General features: G+C 37.9%; 1 protein-coding gene and 1 long non-coding RNA gene across 5 annotated transcripts; both read left to right on the top strand.

Moving 5' to 3' along the window:
• Window positions 1-3438: 3438 nt before the first annotated feature.
• LOC129769544 (uncharacterized) lies at window positions 3439-4219 on the top strand. The gene is made up of 2 exons (XR_008741904.1): window positions 3439-3577; window positions 3639-4219. It is a non-coding gene; the product is annotated as an uncharacterized LOC129769544 (long non-coding RNA).
• A 1421-nt stretch (window positions 4220-5640) lies between these two features.
• On the top strand, window positions 5641-22835 carry LOC129769534 (probable peroxisomal acyl-coenzyme A oxidase 1). Of its 4 annotated transcripts, none has more exons than XM_055771881.1 (11): window positions 5641-5882; window positions 5982-6100; window positions 6175-6313; window positions 14063-14222; window positions 14291-14583; window positions 14640-15045; window positions 15106-15459; window positions 21810-21965; window positions 22023-22281; window positions 22342-22542; window positions 22602-22835. In XM_055771881.1, exons 3-11 carry the CDS (start codon window positions 6190-6192, stop codon window positions 22659-22661), a joined length of 2013 nt encoding a protein of 670 aa, XP_055627856.1. In that variant the 5' UTR covers window positions 5641-5882; window positions 5982-6100; window positions 6175-6189; the 3' UTR covers window positions 22662-22835. The 4 variants fall into 4 exon arrangements, with proteins under 4 accessions (XP_055627856.1, XP_055627852.1, XP_055627853.1 ...); XM_055771878.1 differs by having other exon boundaries at window positions 5680-5711; window positions 5774-5882; window positions 5982-6313; XM_055771879.1 differs by having other exon boundaries at window positions 5693-5711; window positions 5774-5882; window positions 5966-6313.
• Window positions 22836-24588: the final 1753 nt, after the last annotated feature.

The raw sequence follows: 24588 nt of genomic DNA, 5'->3' as shown, positions 1-24588 counted from the left end.
TGAATTTGATGTTCCTTGTACCATCGAGCCATCTAGTGTTGGCAAATGTACAAATTTATCCGGAAAGGTATATTTTTTCAGTTTTGTTTGTTTTGTTCTGTACGGTAAGAACACAGATTTTTCTCATAAAGCACCGATAGGAACTGTATTTAAACGGTTTTATTTAGCTTTCCCTGTAATTTGAATGTTTGTATGTTTGTACGGTTATATGTTTGCAACATGTTTGTCTGTAGCGCTGTACCACATGAATAGAAATTTGAGCCCCTTCCTGTTGACCGATTGATCTGAAATTTGGAACACACCTTTATCTCTGCAGTCATTATAAAACTGGGTATTTCATTATTTTAAAACTCCAAGATGGCTGCCGCTACAAAATGGTTGATTACATATTTTCCCAAACTCCTTCAATATGGGTATTAAATGAAAGGGCTTGGCTAGTAGAACACAATTATTCATGAGGAATGCAAATCCAAAATACCATTTTCTAGCGGCGGCCAAATCAAATTTTCCATGAACATGGAATACGCAGTTTTATAATGACAGTAGAATTAAAGGTATGTTTCGATGTTTGTTGGGATTTTTAATGATCTACTGTGTTGTACCAGTCGAGCACCTTCATTTGATACCCATATCGATAGGCTTTGAAAAAACATGGCGCCATTTTATGATGGCGGTCATTTTGGATTCACATTTTTCATAATTTTCCATAAATTTCTGAAAATATGTAATCCGCCATTTTGTAGTGGCCGCCATTTTAGATTTGTATTTTTCATAAATAACTGTATTCTACTAGTCAAGCTCTTTCATTTGATACCCATATTAAAAGGGTTTTGAGAAAATATGTGAACAACCGTTTTGTGGTGGCGGCCATTTTGGATTTGCATTTCTCTTGAATAACTGTGTTCTACTAGTCAAGCCCTTTGATTTGATACCCATGTTGATAGGGTTTTGAGAAAATATGTAATCCGCCATTTTGTAGCAGCCGCCATATTGGATTTTTTAAATAATGAAATACCCAGTTTTATAATGACTGCAGAGATAAAGGTGTGTTCCAAATTTCATACCAATCGGTCAACAGGAAGAGATAAATTTCTTTTAATGCGGTAAAGCGCTACAAACAAACATGTTACAAACATACAAACATACAAATTACAGAGCAAGCCAAATAACACCGTTTAATAATTGTCTTCACCATAGCCGAAAAAGATTTTTCCCCTTCCAGTACAAATAAATATGTGGCAACACTGAAACTACCTGGCATTTCGATTTCACACAAATGTCTAATATGACGCACTGTCTGGAAGCAATTGTCAGTTATCTATTGGCGCCAGTATCTAGAAAATTTTCTATTCGCTGGCGTGGTCAATTACTTGTGCGATACTTGCGCAAGTAACTGGAGCCGGGTGTTTACATGGCTCTAATAATTAGACTCTAGTGATTGGATTCTTCTACTAGCGCGTTGACTGCCCAGCAAACATTAAATCGCATAACAAGCGTATATATAACATCATATGACCTAAAATTTGTTTGGCATATAATGCGCCTAACTGGCATATGCATGCAAAAGTGGAGGCCATATACATACATGGCAAATGCTTACCGAATTTGTTTGGATGAATATGCAACTTTGACCGGCTATAATAGCGACTTTTGCCATACTCATATACGATTTATTACAGACATAGAAAAAAAACAAATGGCGCAAAATATTTTCGTGAAATGTTTATTATAGCCTCACGAATCGCCATTTTTATATATGAGTATTTATGTTTGCAGAAATAATAATTGTTTGATTGACTTGTGTTGGGAGTGGAATATGAATGTTTAAAATGACACAGATTGATGTTTGGTGAAAACTGCTCCGATGTGGGTTCGAACACCGGTCGTCTGGATTATCATCCATCAACTATCTCGCGCGGCTATCTGAAATTTAATTCAACAGCGGTTAAAACTTTCGAGTGCATCAGCATTTCATTGACATTTCAATATGATGTAATATGTTCTTTATTAGGATCTAATATGATTCACTGTTTCATGATTTTCTTCAGCATGCAACACGATTCACTACAGTACTGAATCGATTTAAATTATACGCTTATACGACACACAAACTGCATCAGCGTAATATACGCATATGATGCGGATTAAATATATTTTACGACAATGTACATCATAAAATTGATGTTTATTATACCTAATTGCAACTTAATTTGATAATGATTTCAAATATACACGATACATACTTTGATTGATATTATATGCGATTATGATTTATTCGGATTTCTTGTAAGACTTGGCACGTGCAAAATTATACGATTTAATGTTTGCTGGGTGGCACCGTCTAAATCAGCCTTAAACTCCATGTTAAATGTGAACACCTCCATGTGAAACCGAAATATGAAAATCGCTCATGCAGTTGGAATTTTTTTTTTTTCTTTATTTTTGAGACTTTCAGCCTCCTGGGCTGGTTCGTCTCAGTATGCAGTTGGAAATAAAGCAGCGCTATCTCCGTGATTTCAACGATTTCAATCCTCGCAAATGATATGTTGGTAAACAAATGACGCCATATTGATTTTGATTTGGGGTGGCCTATATTCAATTGATGTCTAAAGCCGGGTTCAGACGGTGCGAGTAAGCATACGAGTCGGTCTAGTCAGTTACTGCAGTACAGCTACTCACACCGTGTGAACACATCATGCCAGTTAGTGTCATGTGTGATTCGGCGTGCGAGCTACTTCAAATTTTTTTGAATTTACTCGCACTCGCATCCCTCAAAACGTCAAAAACAGAATTTAGCGCTCGAATCAGGGATGCCAAATCTTTACATTGTCTTTACATGTCTCTATTTTTAAGATATTTGAAAATATGCGAAGATTATTATAGACTTGAAAATTATTGAAAAAACAAATAAAACCCTCATAGTTTCTAAGCGGAATCGTTGTTATTAAACGGTTTTATTTAGCTTGCCCTGTAATCTGTTTGTATGTTTGTAACATGTCCCACATTAGTAGAAATTTGACCCCCTTCTTGTTGACCGATTGATCTGAAATTTGGAACACACCTTTATCTCTGTAGTCATTACAAAACTGCGTATTTCATTATCTTGTAAATCCAAGATAGAGGCCGCTACAAAATGGCGGATCCCTTTCTTCCTCAAAACCTCATCAATGTGGGTTTTCCAAAACCCCATCAATATGGGTATCAAATGAAAGGGCTTGACTAGCAGAATACAGTTATTTAAGAAAAATGCAAATCCAAGATGGCTGCCACTACTAAATGGCGGACTACATAGTTTCCCAAAACTTCATTAATATGGGTGTTGGGGGGAAGCAAACTACGCCACTGATGACTTGATCTGAACCTGCGCATCCGGACGGTGCCACTCCATGACGCACCCAGACAATCATTGACAGCTAGCTGTCATCACTGTCATTCTGAAAACTTCTCTCGTACCACACATTCTTTGCTAATCACAAAAAAGGAGTAGAGATAGAACCCAAAATAAAGTTGAATTCCCAAATTGTTAAATAATTGAATCATCCTGTCGTGCTTTGAATTTAAAACGAGGAGATCAAATGTAGGTAAAACCTAATAATGTAAAGTTCTTGTTTAATTATTGTTTCTCTTAATAAATACAGCTTTGAGCTCGCTATACATTGATAAAAACGCGTGCTGAATAGAACCTCCGAAACCCCCGTAACAATGGGTATCAAATGAAAGGGATTGACTAGCAGAACACGGTTATTTATGAAAAATGCAAATCCATCAAAATTCTACCAAATGGCGGACTACATATTATGTCAAAACACCATTAATATGGGTATCAAATGAAAGGGCTTGAATAGTAGATCACAGTAGATCATGAAAAATTAAAATCCAAGATGGCCGCAATCACAAAATAGCAATATACTTTATTAAACGGTTTTATTTAGCTTGAACTGTTCGTATGTATGTATGTATGTCTGTAGGATTGTCCCACAGTAATAGAAATTTGACCAATAGGAACTGACCGGATAGGAACTGCTGTCATTTTAAAACTGCTTATCTTGAAAAATCCAATTTGGCCTCCGCTCAAAATCGCTGATTCCATATCATCTCAAAAAAAAAGGTTGATTGAGATATGTGTATCAAACCAACGAACTTGACTTGGAGAACACACTATGTATTTTCTGCAATCTACTCAATATCGGTATCAAATGAAATTTTTTGACTGATAGAATACAGTGCAATGCCTTTATTGTAGAGAAATATTCTAATGAAACAGATAATGTACTAAAAACTAGAAAATAAAATGAGTAAACAAAAACTTTTTAAATTATAAAATCCATTCATTTTCATTATCCACAATTAGTGATTTCATCATATGTCCCACTATTTTATTTTAGTCTTATCAATGCCCTAGACTAATGAAGGAGAGGTGTGATAACTACTAACTGCAACTTGCCTAATTATTTTCTCTAGCTTTTAGTACATTATTATGTTTAATCACAAATAAACCGTTTAACTTAAAAAGTTTTTTTACTCATTTTATTTTGTTTTGCACGCTGGTGGGGCACGTTTTCTTTTTGAGATAGTTTTCTTGGGATTCTAAATATAAAATCATTATCGGGCACAATTTTCATTCGAAATTCACTCACAACTTCCAAAAAAAGTATTGTTCTAAAAAACAGAATACATATTCCATTTAAAAAAGTAGATTTTCATTCATTATTTTAGTTTTTGAGGCGTATTCATTCCTCCTGCAAATCTACTATCATTTTCATTTCACAAATTGGTACACGAAGCTGCTGTCAAGGCGAAATAATTCAAAATTTGAAAAATCTTTTAGACTGCCATTTGTAGCACTACATACTTTCGGAATTATTTTAGCTATGGATGCTTTCGAGATTCTAAAAAAATATCGACAATAATCTGAACGATATTCCAGAAGAAAGGTACAACATTTCTAGTTTCACTTATGTAGGTATAGCATCCCTCATGAGTGTATCTTGCGTTGTATTTGTGGAGCAATTAAATCCAACAGTTTTTTCACTTTTTCAGGTGTTATTCTCAACACTGCTCTGTACTCTCGGGGATCATCATCGTAGAGTTACTTCAATATTGTATTTGTTGCTCCTTTTTTTTGCATCCAATTCCTGGACCGAATCCTTTTTTCTTTCTGCTTTTTCCGGATAGTACCTTCAGTTCAAAGAAATTCAGCACAAAGTATTTTTAAACACGGCCAGTGTGTGTTTAGCGATAAAATTGTGTAATGATAAATTCAACTGAAAATCTAAGACGAAAACTGCCAATAAAGAAGTCGATTTCGGATCAATCATCTGACAAATTCGGATCTGATTGCTGTTTCTGACGATTTGATGGACATTTGAAAAACCGCCTGGCATCTCTGGAAAACCTGTGCCGTAGTATCTAGTTTCTTGCCAGCAGCTCACATTGTGTGAACGGACAAGGCGAGTCAACCATTTGTCAAGCGAGTTCACCGGGTCAGTAGCTGCTCATTGTGAAGCCAGCTACTAGCAACGTATAAATGGGCCTTAACCCCAGCTCGCTACTCGTCTCACGTCTTGTCCTGAAAATGTCAAGAACGAAACACCTATTATTTTAACATCTTGAAACAAACTATGTACACCGTTGTCATATAATATAATATATTGTTTTCAGTATAGCTGTTGTATACATGTTCATTTGATCGAGTGATATTGTGTTGAGTTGTGCGAATCTTTATTTGAACGAAAAAACATGAAATGATCCTTGATATTTTGTTTTTTATAAGTGTTTTCATTGCTCGTATTCAACCGCTTATCTTATCATCACTTCTTTGTTTTCGTGAGTACTTGGTGAATCTTTCCATCTGAAATCAGTATACAGAGTGGGGCGACTTGGTGAGTTAGCACTTTTCTACTTTAATGTTTTATATATGTATTTTTCTCATTCCAAAGGTTAATTGCGTTGATTATATAACAAGTTAATCTATATTGCAGGAGAACGCTGGTGATTACTCGTCCATTCGATGAAAGTAGATCTAAAAGAAAACAAATGTACTCACTCGTGACCGAAGTTGCTATTTAATAGTTGTTGCTGAGTTTTTGAGTGCAGCCGTGTATGAGCATAAATGTGCCAGTAAGGCAGTAGCATAATCGAATCATTTACGACCGTCGTATCATTGATTTGCAGAGAAAGAGTTCCAAAATGCCAGCTACTGAGGTTAATATGGATCTACAGAATGAAAGAAAAAAATGCACATTCAAAAATAATGAATTCACCCTTTGGTGGGTTGGTGGCGAGTCGAAACTAAAGGAAAAGAAATTTCGAGGTAAGTTTGGTTACTCCAATTTCGTTCTTGTCCGTTTTAGTTTATAACAGCCATATTCAACTTGCGGCCCGTGGGCCGCATGCACTTTGTGTAGAACGATAATGTCGTGATGCATACTGAGTGCGTTACGTCTAATGTTCTGAACGCGGGTATTTTTCTCGCGAGAACAAGAATATACCATGAATCAATCAACTTCAGTTGCGTCCACAAAACAGCGCAAACCCATCGGTCCTTTTCTGGGTTAGCAAAACTTTCGACTAAAGAGTTATTTTAGAAATTTCGATTAATTTTTGACTTCTGCGAATTCAGCAGTGTGTTTGGATTTATTGGTGTAATGAAGTTATTTTGAATTATAAATGTTTTTTACTCAGTTCATTCACTTCTAGCTGGATTTTCTATTGTTTTTCTGCGTCTTCTAAGATGTTTCGTTCTGCATTGTAGATGAAATTTTGCTAAGAGATACTGAAAAACTATTATATATTCAAGATTGACTGAATGATTCTTTGTTTTTAAAAGACTATAAACTTTGCAGTTCATTCACCTCTAATATATTCAAGAAGATTAGTATATAAATTTCAGTGCTCAAGACAGCAAGCAATCGACAGTACATCCCAGCAAACATTAAATCGCATAACAAGCGTATATATAACATCATATGCCCTAAAATTTGGTTGGCATATAATGCGCCTAACTGGCATATGCATGCAAAAGTGGAGTCCATATACATACATGGCAAATGCTTACCGAATTTGTTTGGATGAATATGCAACTTTGATCGGCTATAATAGCGATTATGTTGAAATTGAATTGCAATCTAATATGAATATATTTATGAATTGTCAAAGCACCAAATACGACTTTTGCCATACTCATATACGATTTATTACAGACATAGAAAAAAAAACAAATGGCGTAAAATATTTTCGTGAAATGTTTATTATAGCATCACGAATCGCCATTTTTATATATGAGTATTTATGTTTGTAGAAATAATAATTGTTTGATTGACTTGTGTTGGGAGTGGAATATGAATGTTTAAAATGGCACAGATTGATGTTTGGTGAAAACTGCTCCGATGTGGGTTCGAACTCCGTTCGTCTGGATTATCATCCATCAGCTATCTCGCGCGGCTATCTGGAATTTAATTCAACAGCGGTTAAAACTTTCGAGTGTATCTGCATTTTATTGACATTTCAATGTGATGTAATATGTTCTTTATTAGGATCTAATATGATTCACTGTTTCATGATTTTCTTCAGCATGCAACACGATTCACTACAGTACTGAATCGATTTAAATTATACGCTTATACTACGTACAAACTGAATCAGCGTAATATACGCATATGATGCGGATTAAATATATTTTACGACACTGTGCATCATAAAATTGATGTTTATTATACCGAATTGCGACTTAATTTGATAATGGTATATAAAATCGAGTTTTTACATTTTATGCGATTTCAAATATTCACGATCAGGGCTTGGAAATGGTGAGCTTGCCAAGTAATATTGAAAATATATTTTTATCAGTGTAACGCGTTTATTTTGCTTGTCGATGCTGCTGTCATTCATTCGACGGCAAACAAATTTACAACTGTGCTATCTGAGCTATCCTTAAAGCTTGATTCATGAGAATTCATTCACACTTATTCATTGCCATTGAATTTTCAGGAATGTCGTGACTGTTCATTTTCAATATCCCGATATGTGTGTGATTTTCTCATTGAGTCAGTGCCTTGCTTATTCAGTTATTTTTGAAGTTACTCCGAAAGGGCAACGCAAATGGCGCAAGCGGAAATGCCAACAAAAGAGCAAGATCTGCATACACACTCACAGCTAAGGATTGCATAGACTTGGATGGTGAGGAAGCATTCTGCAGAATCGATCCGAGTAGCGAATGCAAACTTCGTCAGCCAAAGCTGGATGTTGGCAATTTCCTCCGCTAATCATATAGCACAGTTTGATCTGTTTGCAAAAGAAAGCTCGAAATATTCCCATTTGAGTCAAAAATTAAATGTTTGAAATTTGAGTCAAGACGGTATTTTTTACATCGGAATTGGAGTCTTTTGAAGCATTTCTGATAAGTGGAATTCGAATTGCATATTCATTATGTAAAATGGAAGCATTTTAACTGAGACCGAAACCTTGCATGCTTGATCAATTTAATTTCTTGTCACTATTATGAGCATTCTGTACTTCGTTATCATCCTCAACGAATTTCTCCGTTTCGTCAGTATCCGAGAACGATGTTGATAGTGAATGAACTGGTATATTATTATCAATGAATGGCAAAACTAGGGATATTTTCTTTTGCTCACATTCCGTGAACGCAGAACAGAACGAAAAAGAGAATGAACAAAACTGGATGAATCAACTGTAAGGGGCTTACTGTGATTGTGAGGTTCGGTCTTGGTTGATTTTCGGTATCCCAATGCAATGGTATAATGATCGAATGTGGTCGGAAATTCAGCTGAAAAGAATGATGTGATACAGATATTTCCAAGCACTGTACACGATACATACTTTGATTGATATTATATGCGATTATGATTTATTCGGATTTCTTGTAAGACTCGGCACGTGCAAAATTATACGATTTAATGTTTGCTGGAATGGCAATGCTTTGAATTAATTTGACAATCAACTCAAATTGTTTCGCGAAACGTTCGCGCCAATAGCGCAATGAAAGCCTTCATTTATTGGCCCTTGTCATTGCTATAAAATATTTGTATCAAAGAGTTTTATTATTGAATTTGTTTAATGTTTGTTCCCGCCGGCAATAACTTCGTAGTTCTATATTAACAATGCGGTCGTGTCTTGGATATCATCTTTTTTTTGTTATTTGCGGCCCGCGACACCACGAATAACACCTGTTGGTGGCCCCTTTGAAAGAAAGTTGAGTACCGCTGCTTACACCAATTATGTACTTCCAAGGCGATAATTAAAAATAAATATGAACATTGAAGGATTATTGTTTAAACTATTTCGTTTGAAAATCTTCAACCCTTATCTATTAAAAGTTCGTGTCAATCCCTGTCCTAAATTTTTTAGTAGTGGCTAAAAAGTTGGAAGCTGCTTTCATCAAACAATGTGGTTTCTTTGATATGGTGAAATATACATATCAAACATTTCGTTTTCTCCGTTATAAAATCCATAGCCAATGGCACCATTTATACGCAATCTTTACGAATTATCATCGATTCTTCGTTTTTCGCTGAACGCTCGTTTAGTCCGACGGCAGAAAAGAAATGGGATTGGAAGAGCATAGTGCTTAGCAAACGAGCCAGACCATCACATTGCAATCACAACTAAATGTATATCCCCAAACTAATTGACGTGACGAGCCGCCAAAGAAATCGAAAAAATGGGTAATGTAGGATTATTCGCCAAAACAAGGTCCAGTAATCGATCATTAATACAGCAATTCCATGCCAAACAGAGTTACTAGGTCTCAGACTTTCATGAAAAGTGGTAATTTTGTTCTTTACCGCAAAACATTAGACCCGTATTTTTCTATTTTTTCATTTGGGTGACCATTTCCATTTTAGGGTGGTCCAAAAAATCAACCCGCTTTTTCCAAAAATAACTTTTGAAGTACTGGACCATTCCTATAATCAACGCATCAAATTAAAGGCAATGAACTATTTTTTTTTTTGAAAATATTATATACTTTGGAATGGATTTTGTTCTTATAATTATTGATTATATTTGTTTTTTTTTTCATAGTTTACCTTTTTATTTTTTTACTTGCTGACCCGGCAAACTTCGTCCCGCCCAAAATTTATTTTTCGTTGTCACATCCACGTTTTCTTACTAAGGACTGTTCATGGGTCCAATCGAAGAATTGTTCATTGATTGAAAAGAAAAATTACCTTTAAAATAATCTTTTACTATGAAATTCCTAGTACTTCTACTAAATCTCGTCATTATAACATCAGAATATTTTCAGACACAATTCTCGTTCAAGATTTTTCAACCACTTGCAAATAACATGTCTCTCCGTTACATGGAATAAATGTTTGATACAAAAAATATGATAGAATAAAGACAGCCCTAAATCGAACAATTCCTCTCTCGAGTTTCGCTCTTATCTACACATTCGGCGATCCGTTTTTATTTATTCTATCTGTATAAATAAAAACGGATCGCCGAATGTGTAGATAAGAGCGAAACTCGAGAGACGATATAGGCGCGATATAGCGCAAACATCAAATGGACTAAAAAAGCTTGTCAATATGTAATTGTAGAACATATGCGAATTGAATTTTCCGAATTTTCACATTTTCCTTCAGAGTTTTCCGAAAATTTTCAATTGTTATGTTTGGTTGAAATATGTGTATTATTTTTAAGGGACCCCCTCTCAATTCCAGAGGAGGGAGGGGTGTCATACCATCGTAGAAAAATTTCTCGTGCATAAAATTCGATTCTCGAGTAATCCGCAACGTAGAGAGGGGGAGGAGTGTCAAACCACCTTAGAAACATCATGCCAAATTTGGCTCCATTCGCTTGATTAGTTTTGGAGTTATGCAGAAATTTGTTTTTCATTTGTATGACAGCCCACCCTAGGAGAGGGAGGAGGTGTATCTAACCACAATAGAATCATTTATTGCACCCTAAACCCACCACATACCAAATTTGGTTTCGTTTGCTTGATTAATTCTCGAGTAATGCAGAAATTTTGTGTTTCATTTGTATGGCAGCCCCCTCCTTAGAGAGGAGGTGATTAAATTAAAGCCAATGAGCTATTCTTGTTCAGAAAAATATTACACTTGGGAAAAAATAGAATTTTGTTCTCGTAATTATTGATTGTAATTGATTTTCATAGTTTATATGGTTTCGAGCAGCAGGCCTTGGGTATATGCGATGTTAATGAACTGATGACTGGCACACCTCTTTCAATGAAACACAACTGCATGCCAGGTTGATTATAGTCATCGAACAGAAGAGCGGGAGAGTGGATTTTCAAACGTACTGAAACAGAAACAGTGCATTCCACATGCTCATTAATGGCCGTGCTGTCTTTTTCCGGTTATGAGGGAAGATAAATAACGCCGATATCGATACTGATTGTGTTGTGAGGAATTTTGACCAAAATGCATTTGCAGGATCTAGATAACTGAATAGTCGCCTTGTGACAACAATCAATATTCCACCACCACGTGATTTATTGTTGTTTAGATTACTTCTATCGGTTCGGTATGCGGTATACAATGATCCAAAAAGCTGCGTTGAGAAAATATGATCATCTGGTCATGTTTAATGTTGGCAGGCTATTCCGCTTTAGTTAAAGTCTACAGCGAACGCCACAGCAACCCGAATTGTCCATCAACAACTGACGATCCAATGTGGTCTATTGGAAGATATTATATCGAACAAGCTGTACTGGGACCGCACTGTTCAGAAAGTCCTCTCGATCCACTAACGCCGTCCAGATATAATGGTTTACGACAAGTGCAGAGGGAGATCCCAAAAATTGTTACAGTCGTTCTCTTTGAAACTGCCCAAAGACGCTTCTGAAAGCGCTAAAGATGTTGCATATGGAGAAGAAATTGACGTTCAATAGTTCAACAATCATTGTACCTGCACGATTGTCCTACAATTCCTGGGATAAGATTAAGCATGCACCTATATACGTAGATACGTGTATTCTGCAGTGCGCAGTTTCCCTTTTGGTATTAAAAAGCCCGGGAACAGGTGAAAATTCCTGCTAGATTCGTCTACAGGGTGTTCAATAAGTTCGAATACAACTTTTCATCGTTGTGTAGGTACGCGCCATATGCATTCTGTGATCAGCTTCATCCTCATATATAGACTAAACGACGCACGCGGTGTCGACTTGCTGTCATTTGTTGTTTGTTTAGCGCGTCAGGTACGCAAGTTTCACGAGGTAACGAAGGCTACAACGAAGAAGCGGCTGAACAGAGCCAAACTGATACTTTCGCGGTACGCAGATCAGGAGTTCGTGTTTTATGATGAGAAACTCTTTGTCTTGCAACAGCCGCACAGTGTCCAAAATAATCGGCTGTGGGCGCCGATGTTGGCCAGCATCCCCCCGTCCCACATAAACGTCCTGCGGTTCCAGAATGTCGCGTTGGTGATGGTTTGGGGGGCTGTATCCACTGGTGTTTATCGTGAAAACGGGAAAATCAACGCCGCTACTAAAAGAGCGAGGTTTTGGAGATGGTTGTGGCCTCGGCACTTCGGGACCTCTACGGGAAGGGATCATTATGTCTTTCAATAGCACACACCGGCCCACACGACGAATATCGTCCAATCGTGGTGTAAGGAGAATCTGACCGATTTTCTCGATAAGGCTTTGTGCCCTTCCAGCTCCCCGGACCTTAATCTCCAGGACTTTTATGTATGGTCATACATGTTGCCCAAGCAGAGCGAACTTAAAGTGACCACTATGGACCCTCTCTTCCAAGCTCTTTTCCAAGATCTGGGATGGAATGCCGATGGACCAGGTGCCTGTCGCGTGCGATTCTTTTGAGAAACGTCTCAAGCTAGTCATACAGCACAAAGGGAGGGGTGCTCCTAGCTAATATGTCGTAAAAGTTCTCGATAAACATTGCCTCAATAAAAATTGACACAGAAAAAATATCGTGTATTCTAATTTTTTAACACATTTTAAAGTGTATTCGAACTTGTAGTTAAGAATTGTCGAAATATGGCTCTTGTTACACATACATGCAGAGAATCTGTTGGGCAAATATCATTTGTTTACATTCGTAGCTCCTATGCAGCAGACGTGGATTCATTATCAATCGACATTCTTGTCGATGATTTAAATATAGTTGCGATCTTTATATTAGCGCGAAATATTTCACAGAACTAACATGAACTTTGTTAAACAGTTAGGGAAGCTATTTACCGAACAAGAGCTTTTGCGTGACGCATATTGCTTAACTTACTAGCACCTATTTCGCGATGTTCATTGAGCGACTTTCCTACTAGATTTGAATCGAAAAAATAACAGGGAAGGATTATCAGCATGTTCGGACCTAGCTTCAAAACACAGAGGCTCGAGCTCACGTTCGGATGCTTCCTTGTATTTTCCATGAATTAGCCAATTGATGGATTTTCTTCGTTTCCGATCAATTTTCTTATAACCATATTTCACTTCTCCGCAGAGCATTCAGGTACCCGGAAATCATATCTGAGGGTTGGTTGATCTTTCTGGCTGAACATGCTCTTAATTTCAACATAATCATCTGTTTTATCGGCGAAACTAACCACCCATTAAGAATATCTGCTAACGAATATTCATTATAGTTTACTTCTTCACGAGACCAGTATTTTAGGGCAAAAAGCACGAAGCCTAAATGGGAGCACACTTCACACAATCCGGCTATACAATCGCAATGTGCAGTTTGCACTTTTCTTGTGAAACTTTTTGAATAATCAATCTGCTTCGATTGATATGGATTATAGCCATAACAGAAATTTATATTTTTCTCCGTATATATGGTTTTGACGCTAAAAGTAAATATTTTTATGTAAAGAGACATATATTCGCATGTTATTAATGTAGTGTAGCGCGTAATTTCTACAACTATTTCGCAAAAATAATCATTTAAACAAAGCTCAATCTTGTCGATCCATATAAATCCTATGTAGCGATCTATTTTGCCTGTCCAACAGATCACTAATACATATGCACGCTGCAAGCGCCCTATTGCCTGATGAGGAATATTGATTTATAATCGATTTGGTAATTCTATAAAATTCTTCCATTTCACAGAGAAATTTTTCCTGGGAGAACCGGAATTTTTCGACAAGATTCCTCTACATTTCGTTTCGCACAAGGAAGTGTACGAAGAATCTGTTCGTAAAGCCACTGTAATATTCCGCAAGGTGAAACAGATGCAAGAACAAGGCAGAGATGGAGTCGAGAATTACATGTATGTTTTGTTGTAGAGAATTAATCTATTCATCGAAGCTGTGCTGATAAATTTTCATTTATATATAGGGCCCTCCTTGGCGGACTTCTGGGTTCGGGAATACTGAAAGAGGGCAATCCTCTGGGGGTGCATTTTGTTATGTTCCTCCCGGCGCTAATGGGTCATGGAACCCCGGAGCAACAGGCGGAGTGGATTGGAAGAGCATGGAATTGTGAAATCATCGGAACATATGCACAAACTGAGCTGGGCCACGGCACGTTCATCCGAGGTCTTGAAACAACTGCAACTTATGATGAAAGATCGAAGGAAATCGTGCTGAACAGTCCAACGCTGTCCTCGTACAAATGGTGGCCCGGTGGATGTAAGAAATTTTCTCAATAACACTATGAAGTATATTTAATTTTATTTATATTTCAGTGGGTCACACCGCCAATTACTGCGTGGTTATTGCTCAGTTGTATTCGAAAGGTAAATGCCACGGTATTCATCCGTTCATCGTTCAGTTACGTGATGAGGATACTCATATGCCTATGCCCGGTATAACGATCGGCGAGATTGGCAATAAGCTTGGCATGAATGGAGTTAACAACGGTTTTCTTGGATTCAAAAATGTTCGCATTCCACGTTCAAATATGCTGATGAAAAATGCCAAGCTACTCGAAGACGGTACATTTGTCAAACCTCCATCAGCGGTGTTGACGTATGGGACGATGATGTTTGTGCGGGTGGTCATTGTGAGAGATATTTCAAATTATCTTTCTAAGGCGGTGACTATTGCCACACGATATTCGTGTGTGCGTCGACAAAGCGTTATTAACCCGGAGTAAGTGAAAGTTCGTAAGACATTTAACAACAACATGTTTTATCTTATCGCGCTTTACAGACAACCAGAAGTACAAGTCATCGATCATCTCACCCAGCAGTATAAGCTATTTCCAGCTATCGCAAAAAGTATTGTTTTCAAGCTAACTTCGGACAATCTTTGGGATATGTATAATCAGGTGACATCAGAGCTAGATAAAGGAGATTTGGAACGGTTGCCAGAGTTACATGCGATTGCATGTTGCTTGAAGGCGGTTTCCACGGCCGATGCTGCCCAAGCCATTGAGACATGTCGATTGGCTTGCGGTGGCCATGGTTATATGACATGCGCGAATCTTTTCGGCACATACGGTATGGTAACAGCGGCGTGTACTTATGAGGGTGAAAACACCGTGCTTCTATTACAAACTGCAAGGTAAGGTGGACCAATATATTTCTGAACAAAGCATACAAAGTATACAAAATTCGCTGAGTTGAAAGCAATCACTCAAGCCACCGACTTCAAACAAAGTGTAACTAATCACAAATCAGTTACAAGAACAACTTCTACTACCATTGATCTGATTTTTACGAATTTTGACAATGGGATCGGATCATGAAACAATCGGTATGAATCTAGATCGTTCTGACGTTGGTGTTTCTTAGGCCGAGGCATAGTAAACGCGATGCGCATGCACCATGCACCAACCTACACACAGTTGTGGATACAGTTGGAAACAACTGTAATTTATCCATTTCCACTGACACGCAGAATACAGAGACGAGTCAAGTTGTAAGGTAATTTGGGCAATCTTCCTCAGCAAGTGGAATATCTGATCCCATGAAACGATACATTCTTGGAGAAAATGTGACGAAGGCAGAGCTAGTATTGGGTACTGGAAACTGTGTCATCACACGGTTTTGCCTGCATCGGAAGCTCTAGTGTTAAGCTCTTTTCGAATATGTTTCCGGACAGTGAAATAGCACTAAAGATTAAACAGCAGACTATTGGGCTGGGGAATCAGTTTGTAACGTTTTTACGGTATGAAATGTTTTGCTGAGAAAATCCCTTAAATGTCAGCCTGGAAGAATTTTAGCGTAAAATTCCATATTTAAACACGTAGGAACACGGCTTTTCTAGATATGTGTGATTTTTTTCAGATTTTTTTCAGTGTTGCGCGACACAAAAAAAATATTTTTTTATATTTCCAAAGGGTCTGGCTGGGTAAGGGAGTAAAAAGTGCCTTCAACCCAAATCATCAGCTGTAAGGAAAATATTGTATAGAGTACTAAATAAAAGATTTTGGCAGTAGTATCATATATTTGAGTCCTTATATGGTACAGCGTAGGATCTAGGTGAAAAATTCACCTTCTCGTTTTTTTTTCACGCCATTCTCAATAGCTTTGAGACAAAAATATGAAAAAAATGCTGAAAGTACATATTACGAAGCTGTATCGATAAATATCTTCAAACAATTTTTTCATCAAAAAATGTAATTATGAAAAAAAATTAAATATGCGGTACAAAAAAATTTAATATATTTTCTGGCATTTCGAAATTTTGAAATAAATATAACTTTGAGACCCGCTTCTGTTTTAATTTTTATTTAAATGCGTTCGTATGTGTCTTTTTTTCTACATGTGGTGCAATATTTTCCTGAAAGTTTAAGAGCATTGCGAGACACAAACGTAATTTTCTTCATCGTCTGCATTATTATTTTTATTTCCTTTTTTTTCATCCCTTTTGTTTATTTTAAGTTCATTAGCATTTTAGCTGTAACAGAGCCGAATTTTAATCGTGTACATGTCACATGTTTTTCATATCTATAATTAGCACATTACACAGTTGCAAGCAAACCATTTGTCATGACAATTGTCATGCGTAAACGCGAAAACAGAATAGAAACATATGGTATGAGGCATGATGTCGACGCCAACCTCTCTCAGTTTCTATTCTGTTTTCGCATTTTCGCATGACAATTGTCATGACAAATGGTTTGCTTGCACAGTTGCCATTTTTCGGAGTTAGAGTATTCCTTTCTATACCATTTTGAACTCACGATCGATCGCTTACTAAGCGAACGCGCAACTAATGTGGCTACGGAGACCCCCATTTTTATTTTCTTGAAATCGATTATTTTATTGTAATCGTGGTTTTTAATTGTAAGATTGAAATAAAAAAAATAATAATTTGGATGTTTTTAAGTGTTTTTCTCATTAATCCGAATGATCTTTCCACAAGGACTTTATTTTTTCTCACAGAGCTCTATCGTACTGCTGACTCCTATGAATTTGGTAAACCATCTAAATCCGATGTAAAGATAATCTCATATATTTCAAGATATGAGAAAAAAATCTTTGTACAGCGCAATGCTCTAAATATACCGACAAAATTTAGACATATAAAAAAAATAAATATCAGAGTAGTATTGGGTCTCTAAATTCAAAATAAACTAAAAATGCTCAAAGGCCAAAAAATATTTTTTTTCGCGCATCCTCTTAAAACTTAAAAATAAATTACGCTACGCTTAAATGAAAATTAGAGCAAAAGTGGGTCTCAAAGTAAGATTTCTTTCAAAATTTTGAAATACCTGAAAATATATATATTTTTTTTGTACCGCGAAAAACACTCTAAAAATTCTGAAAAAAACACATATACATATACCCAAAATAGATGTAGGAAGAAATTTGAATACAAACTAGAGTAGTACTGAATCTCAGAATAAAAAAAATAAATTTAATTTAAAATTAAAATAAAAATTAATTTTTTTTTTAATATTTGATTTTTTGATGAAGAAATTGCGATTATATATAATCGAGTCCGACCTGTACTGCCAAAATGTTTTATTTAGTACTCTATACAATATTTTCCATACAGCTGGTGATTTGGTTTGAGGGCACTTTTTTGTCCCTTACCCAGCCAGACCCTTTGGAAATTAAAAAAAAAAAAATTTGTACCGCGCAACACTGAAAAAAATCACACATATCTAGAAAAGCCGTAAGAACACATTTAAATATGAATTAGAGTAGTACTGAATTTCTAAATCCCAAAAAAAAATTTTCTAAATTTCAATATATTTTTAGTACATCAATTTTTGATAAAAAATTTGTTTGATAATTTTTATTGACACACCGTAGTAAGATGCACATTCAGTATTTTTTTCAAATTTTTATCTCGAAGCTTTTGAGGATGGCGTGAAATAAACAAGTAAGTACATTTTTCATTATAGATCCTATGTCAAACCACATAGGGGTTGAAATAAACCGCAAAAAATTTTATATCCTATACAATATTTGCCATACAGCTGGTGATTTGGTTTGGAGGCACTTTTTACCCCCTTACCCGACCAGGCCCTTCAATTGAAAAATACTTTCAAAAATTTCTGTTTGTTTTCATTAGTGCGCTTGATCAGTTTCACCCCGGTGATCAATTTGTCCCCGGATGACTGTAATCGGTCGGTACAAGGTCCGCAGAATACGGCAGGTGCTCAAGTGCTCCCATTCGCGCTCTTGGAGTGCGGCTTTGAAGACTTGTGCAGCATGGGGTCTGGCGTTGTCGCGAAGGAGTATGATTTGACTATGTCGATCAGGTCTTTTCAGTACAATAGTCTCATTCACGAATTGTTTTATGATCGCAGTTCATATTTTTCGCCAATTCACGACTGGTTTGGCGACTTTTCTCCTTCAAAAGTGATTCGAGACGTTCTAGACATATGGCATTACGCCATACTTTTTGAACGGCACCCTCCGTTTACTCGAAAATTGCAATTGCAAGAATTCCGTTATCGCATTCGACGAAACGTTAAATAAGATCTCTCAAAAGCAACAGATGGATGTTAGCGTCCGTCCGTATTTTGAAGAAAGCGATTCAACTCATCATGTACGATCCCCATGCTAGTTTGAAAGTAATGAAGCAGTTGAATGAAGAAATCCGTGAAATCCGAGGCAGCCAAAACTACGACCTCAAGAAAATTGGTAGCTACGGATTATATGATGTGCACAATTTATTCAAAGAAGAAATGTGCTTGCTTCAGTGCTTGTACAGGATAAATTGCTGTCGCGGAGAAGTTTTTATCAGGTTTCTGAGAAAAATATCTTAATTTTTCGACAGAACTGTAAAGAGCATTTCTTCGAAAAATGAAGGAACGATCCTTTGTTTTATCCCGTGACACGATGTATTTCTTGGATCGAGAAAGATAGGATCAGTGGTACCGTGGCGGACAAAATTAAACAGGAATTTGTCGAGTTTTATGAATTATTTACAGAATACTATACCTTATGCAAAAGATATAAAACCAATACATTACTCATTAGGCAAGCAAGCGAACTCAGAACTATGAACTTATGGATGTATTGCACCCAAAATTTTCTCTTGATCTCAATTTCTTATCACTCAGGAAATTTTGTAATGCGACAAAAAGGTAATCGCTTGGGGGCAGGTCCATGCTATAAGCATTGAAACTTCGGCACCATAAACACCATTTACAATATCAGCGGCCTGGCTTGCATTTTCATCTTCATCAAAGAAAAACTGTAAAATGTACCGAATTTTCTCTTTGTTGACTTCCATTGTTAACACCCCGTAATTCACAACTGATTGTAACAAACAATAACTGCAAAAAGATTTTTCTAGTGTGAATGTCACCTTCACAACGAGCATAAATTTGAAAATGAAGGGCCTGTAGTATTGACTAGAATTGGGCTTGGGTTTGCTCAGTTGTCTGGGCTCGAGAACGATCGCATCAGCAGACCGTTGTCGGGAATCTAGTAATGCGGAAAGACTCTTGTAAATTCACAGCTGATACTGAAATAGGAATATCCTAATATTTAATTATCTTCAAGGAAACTCGTTCAGTTCAAACCATCGTAGGGGACTGAGGTGGGACCATCATTATGCATCAATCTACTGTGCTGCACTATCGCGCTATCGAAGCACCTTTTTTATAACTTATAATTGTGAATTGAATAACTACAACATTCCTACAGGGTCTTTCAGATTAAACGCTCACGCAAAAAAAATAGAATAGCTCCTTATAAAAACTTTTTTTTGCTCCGTCGATGGTAACACTGCATTCTCCACTTCGGGACGATAATATTCGGCTACTCGTTCAGTCTGATCGGATGGTTTTTAATGTCAAGATGTACAATTTACAAGAACGTGTATTTTTAGTGAAATCGTATTACTCGAGCAACCGAAGCCTCAATGAAACTTTGTCCTCTTATGGTAAGAATTTCAACATTTCTCGTCGTCGATTACTTCCTCTGGGGGTACCTGAAGGACCGTATGTTAATAAGCCACAAAATTTAGAGGAACTTTAAGAAGAAATAAAGGGTGTGTCACATCAAATTGCATCACGGAATAAACGCTGTAGAAATTCGCCCAGTAGACCGATCCTTTTGAAAATTTTAGACAGTAAAATAAAAACTATTAAACAACTTTTGGCATTTTCTTTTTATTCATACTTCGAGCCCAAGCCCGTATGCTCACACCTTCCTCTTTACCCCGTCCATAAGGTTCTGTACAACGTCAGGTTGTAGTTTTTTTTGAACAGAAATTCATTTTCTCTTGAAGTCCGCCTCTGATTTGACAACTTTTGGGTTCTTCCGGAGGGCCTGCTTCATAATCGCCCAATATTTCTCTATTGGGCGAAGCCCCGGCGCGTTGGGCGGGTTCATTTCCTTTGGCACGAAGGTGACCCCGTTGGCTTCGTACCACTCCAACACGTCCTTTGAATAGTGGCACGAAGCGAGATCCGGCCAGAAGATGGTCGGGCCCTCGTGCTGCTTCAATAGTGGTAGTAAGCGCTTCTGTATGCATTCCTTAAGGTAAACCTGCCCGTTTATCGTGCCGGTCATCACGAAGGGGGCGCTCCGCTTTCCGCAAGAGCAGATCGCTTGCCACACCATGTACTTTTTGGCAAACTTGGATAGTTTCTGCTTGCCAATCTCCTCCGGAACGCTGAGTTTGTCCTCTGCGGAGAAGAACAACAGGCCCGGCAGCTGACGAAAGTCCGCTTTGACGTAGGTTTCGTCGTCCATTACCAGGCAATGCGGCTTCGTCAGCATTTCGGTGTACAGCTTCCGGGCTCGCGTCTTCCCCACCATGTTTTGCCTTTCGTCGCGGTTAGGAGCCTTCTGAACCTTGTATGTACGCAGGCCCTCCCGCTGCTTGGTCCACTGGACGAATGAACTTGACAAATTCAGCTTATTGGCGACATCCCGGACCGAACTTCTCGGATCACGTCTAAACTGCTTAACTACGCGCTTGTGATCTTTTTCACTGACGGAGAATCCATTTTTGCCGTTCTTCACCTTCCGGTCGATGGTTAGGTTCTCGAAGTATCGTTTTAGTACTCTGCTGACCGTGGATTGGACGATTCCCAGCATCTTACCGATGTCCCGATGTGACAACTCCGGATTCTCGAAATGAGTGCACAGGATTAATTCACGACGCTCTTTTTCGTTCGACGACATTTTTCCAAATTTACGAAAAATTGACAGTGAAGCATGGCCAACGTGATCTATACACTCTTATCTGATTATAAGCGAAAGCTGAAGATATAATTCCTAAAAATTAAATTTCTACAGCGTTTTTTCCGTGATGCAATTTGATGTGACACACCCTCTAACTCGGTTTTTCAACAGCCTCGAAGTCGTAATGTTGGAGTTGTGCATGAAGAATTTTGTTCACCGTTTAAAACGTGTTATCGAAAAAAGGAGTGGTCACATCGAAAATGTCCTGCAAAATAAGCTTCCATGTTATTCATCACTATTGTCATTTTACAGATATCTTTTGAAGGTATGGAACCAAGCTCTGAGGGGCCAGGAACTGGTACCAACCGTCCAGTATCTGAAGATGTTCATTTCTAGTAAAAATCAGCGACAGCCGTGGGATGACTCAATTCCAGGGATAATAAGTGGTCTGCAAACGGTCGCTGCCGGGTAAATGGCACTGTAAAAGTATATTAGTATCAGCTTTACGACATTGGGTATTTACAGAAAACTACGGCTGGCGAACGAACACATCGAACAACGCAAAAGAGCTGGCTACACCCAGGAAGAAGCTGTCAATCTTACTTCCATAGAGCTGGCTCGTACTGCCGACGCACATTGTCGTGCCTTTTTGGTACAATCTGGATACGAGATGATTGAGAAAGACTGCAAGACGATGTCGTCGGAATTGGGCCGTGTTTTGCGTGATATCTACGAACTATATGCGTACGATGAGGCCATGAAAGCGGTTGGCGATCTGTTAAGAGTAAGGGTGCACCATCGGATGGTATCACAGTTTAGAAATGACCATATTATGATTTTTTAGTTCACCACCATCTCCGACAGCGACATCATAAGACTACAACAGAAGCTGGAAGATGCTCTCGCCGCCATCAGGCCCAATGCAATTGGCATTGTTGATTCTTTTGACATTCCAGATATGGTACTTGGCTCCGCGCTTGGAGCTTATGACGGAAATGTATATGAACGATTGTTTGAGGAAGCCAAGAAAAGTCCCCTGAACCAGGTAAAATCATTTCATTGATTATTAACGATAACGATACATTAAATGAATATGAATTCTAGGAACCCGTCAACAAATCATTCCACTTGTACCTGAAACCCTTTATGAAATCTAATCTGTAGACACGATAGCAGAAGGCTTTTTGAGGGATCGATAGTAGCAATAACCGAATCGTACTGAAATCTTATTATATGGTGATAGACACATGTTATCGTGTATAAAAGAGGGGCTTGGAAGTGATTTATATTTTATTCATTTCAAATGAAATATAGCTATTTTTCTATTTTTTTTCATAATCGACAAACTCAGCTTTTGACATATCACCGATCCTTAGTGTTCAGTAGTATGTTGCATTTTGAACCGCAGATACTCCGTATGCCAGCAGACATAAAATAGGCCCTATTAGAGGTGACACTCGCTTCGTGTCCGGTAACTCAACTCCTATCCATACGTCCTTGCGATGCCGCCTAGAGACAGAATAGCCACTGAGAGTGTAGCCCATCTGAATTCGAAACAGCGGCTGTTCCCATGTCAGAAGTGACTTATCATTGTCCTCATGCCAGCGTGGGCAACAAAATATATAATGTGTATAATGGTCATCGCTGCCAAAGCACGACATTAAAATCGGGGACCTAAACGCTCCGGTTGACCAAGAGAAGGAGTTCAGATCATTAATTGGTGGATACAGCGCCTCGCGGTGCTTCCAAGTACATGGTCATATATAGTTACTTCTTCCAGCACAGCCTCAAATATTCATCCAATATCCAGATAACCATAACAAAAGATTTATTCAGCCTGTAGAAAGCCTCGATTGACGATTGGAAACTTGAAATCATAGAGAAGCTCCATTGCCAGTTGCAAGCGCGGAAATAAGAAGCGTTGTAGTTCATCTCAATGTGAGTAACCCCAATCACAAGGTAATAAGAATCTTGTCGAGGGATGTAAAGTGTTTTACAGTTAGAATTCAGTCGCTTATTTTTATTCACTGCAGCGCCCTAGTTGTCACATCGAGAAACTATTGACAGCGTTTTGATCCGGATGGTTTTTTTTATTCAGTAGTGAAAATTTCATCAAGATTGAAGGACACATTCAAAAGTTATCGACGATGGAACGGGAAATGTTGGAAAAAAATCTGCACACTCACGTTGAGAACCCGACGTGGTCAGGAGAAAAGATCGCCAAATTCCTGAAATTTCCTAAATTGACTGTCAATATCATACTCAAACAATACCGGGAGAACCTTACGTTGGATTGGGCGAAACCAATCAGGCGTGGAAGAGCACTATATGACCGGAATGTACGAGCAAAGGTGATTCGAACAGTTCACAACAATCCTGGGCTCTCCTTGCGGGATTTGGCGAAAAAGCGAGAAGGCTTGCGGTTGTATCATGTCAGCAAACACCCCAACAGGACGTTGAAACAAAACCTGCATCGTGCAAGGAAGCTGTACGAGCAAGAATTGGCCAAGTGCAAAGGGTGCATTTTGCTGGACGAAGAAACATACGTAAAAATAGATTTCGGACAAATAACCGATAGCAAATTTTAAAGGGGTGTTGTGGCTAGGTTCAAATTTGTTTACGCAGATAAATTTGCCCCTAAGTTGATGATTTGGCAAGGCATCTGTAGTTGTGGAGAAAAGACAAAGATTTTCATCACTAAGGCAATAATGAATGAAAAAGTTCACAAGGAGGAGTGTCTTGAGAACAGGATATTGCGATTCATTCGATCATACAAAGATCCCAACTAAGTACTAATAAATATGACGCAAGTAATACTACGTTGAGACGGCGAAGTTTCTCTAGGAACGTTAGTGCCATGTAAGAAGAAGAAGCTGACGTTAGGAGAACGAATATGGTGGCTTCCGGTTCATTGAAAACCGCACTAATAGACCGGAAAGGAAGTTAGGAGAGTTGAGTTAGACAAAGAAATTATTGGAGTGAGATGTAGAAAGTGTCATAACGAAATGGCGGTAGTAAAAGAACACATGCGTAAACGAAAACGGAACAATTAACGCTAAACGGTTAACACATAACGCTAAACACTCAACGC

This window comes from Toxorhynchites rutilus, chromosome 2 (genome assembly GCF_029784135.1).
Source record: "Toxorhynchites rutilus septentrionalis strain SRP chromosome 2, ASM2978413v1, whole genome shotgun sequence".
Classification (NCBI taxonomy): domain Eukaryota; kingdom Metazoa; phylum Arthropoda; class Insecta; order Diptera; family Culicidae; genus Toxorhynchites; species Toxorhynchites rutilus.
This window is presented reverse-complemented; position numbering and strand designations above follow the sequence as displayed.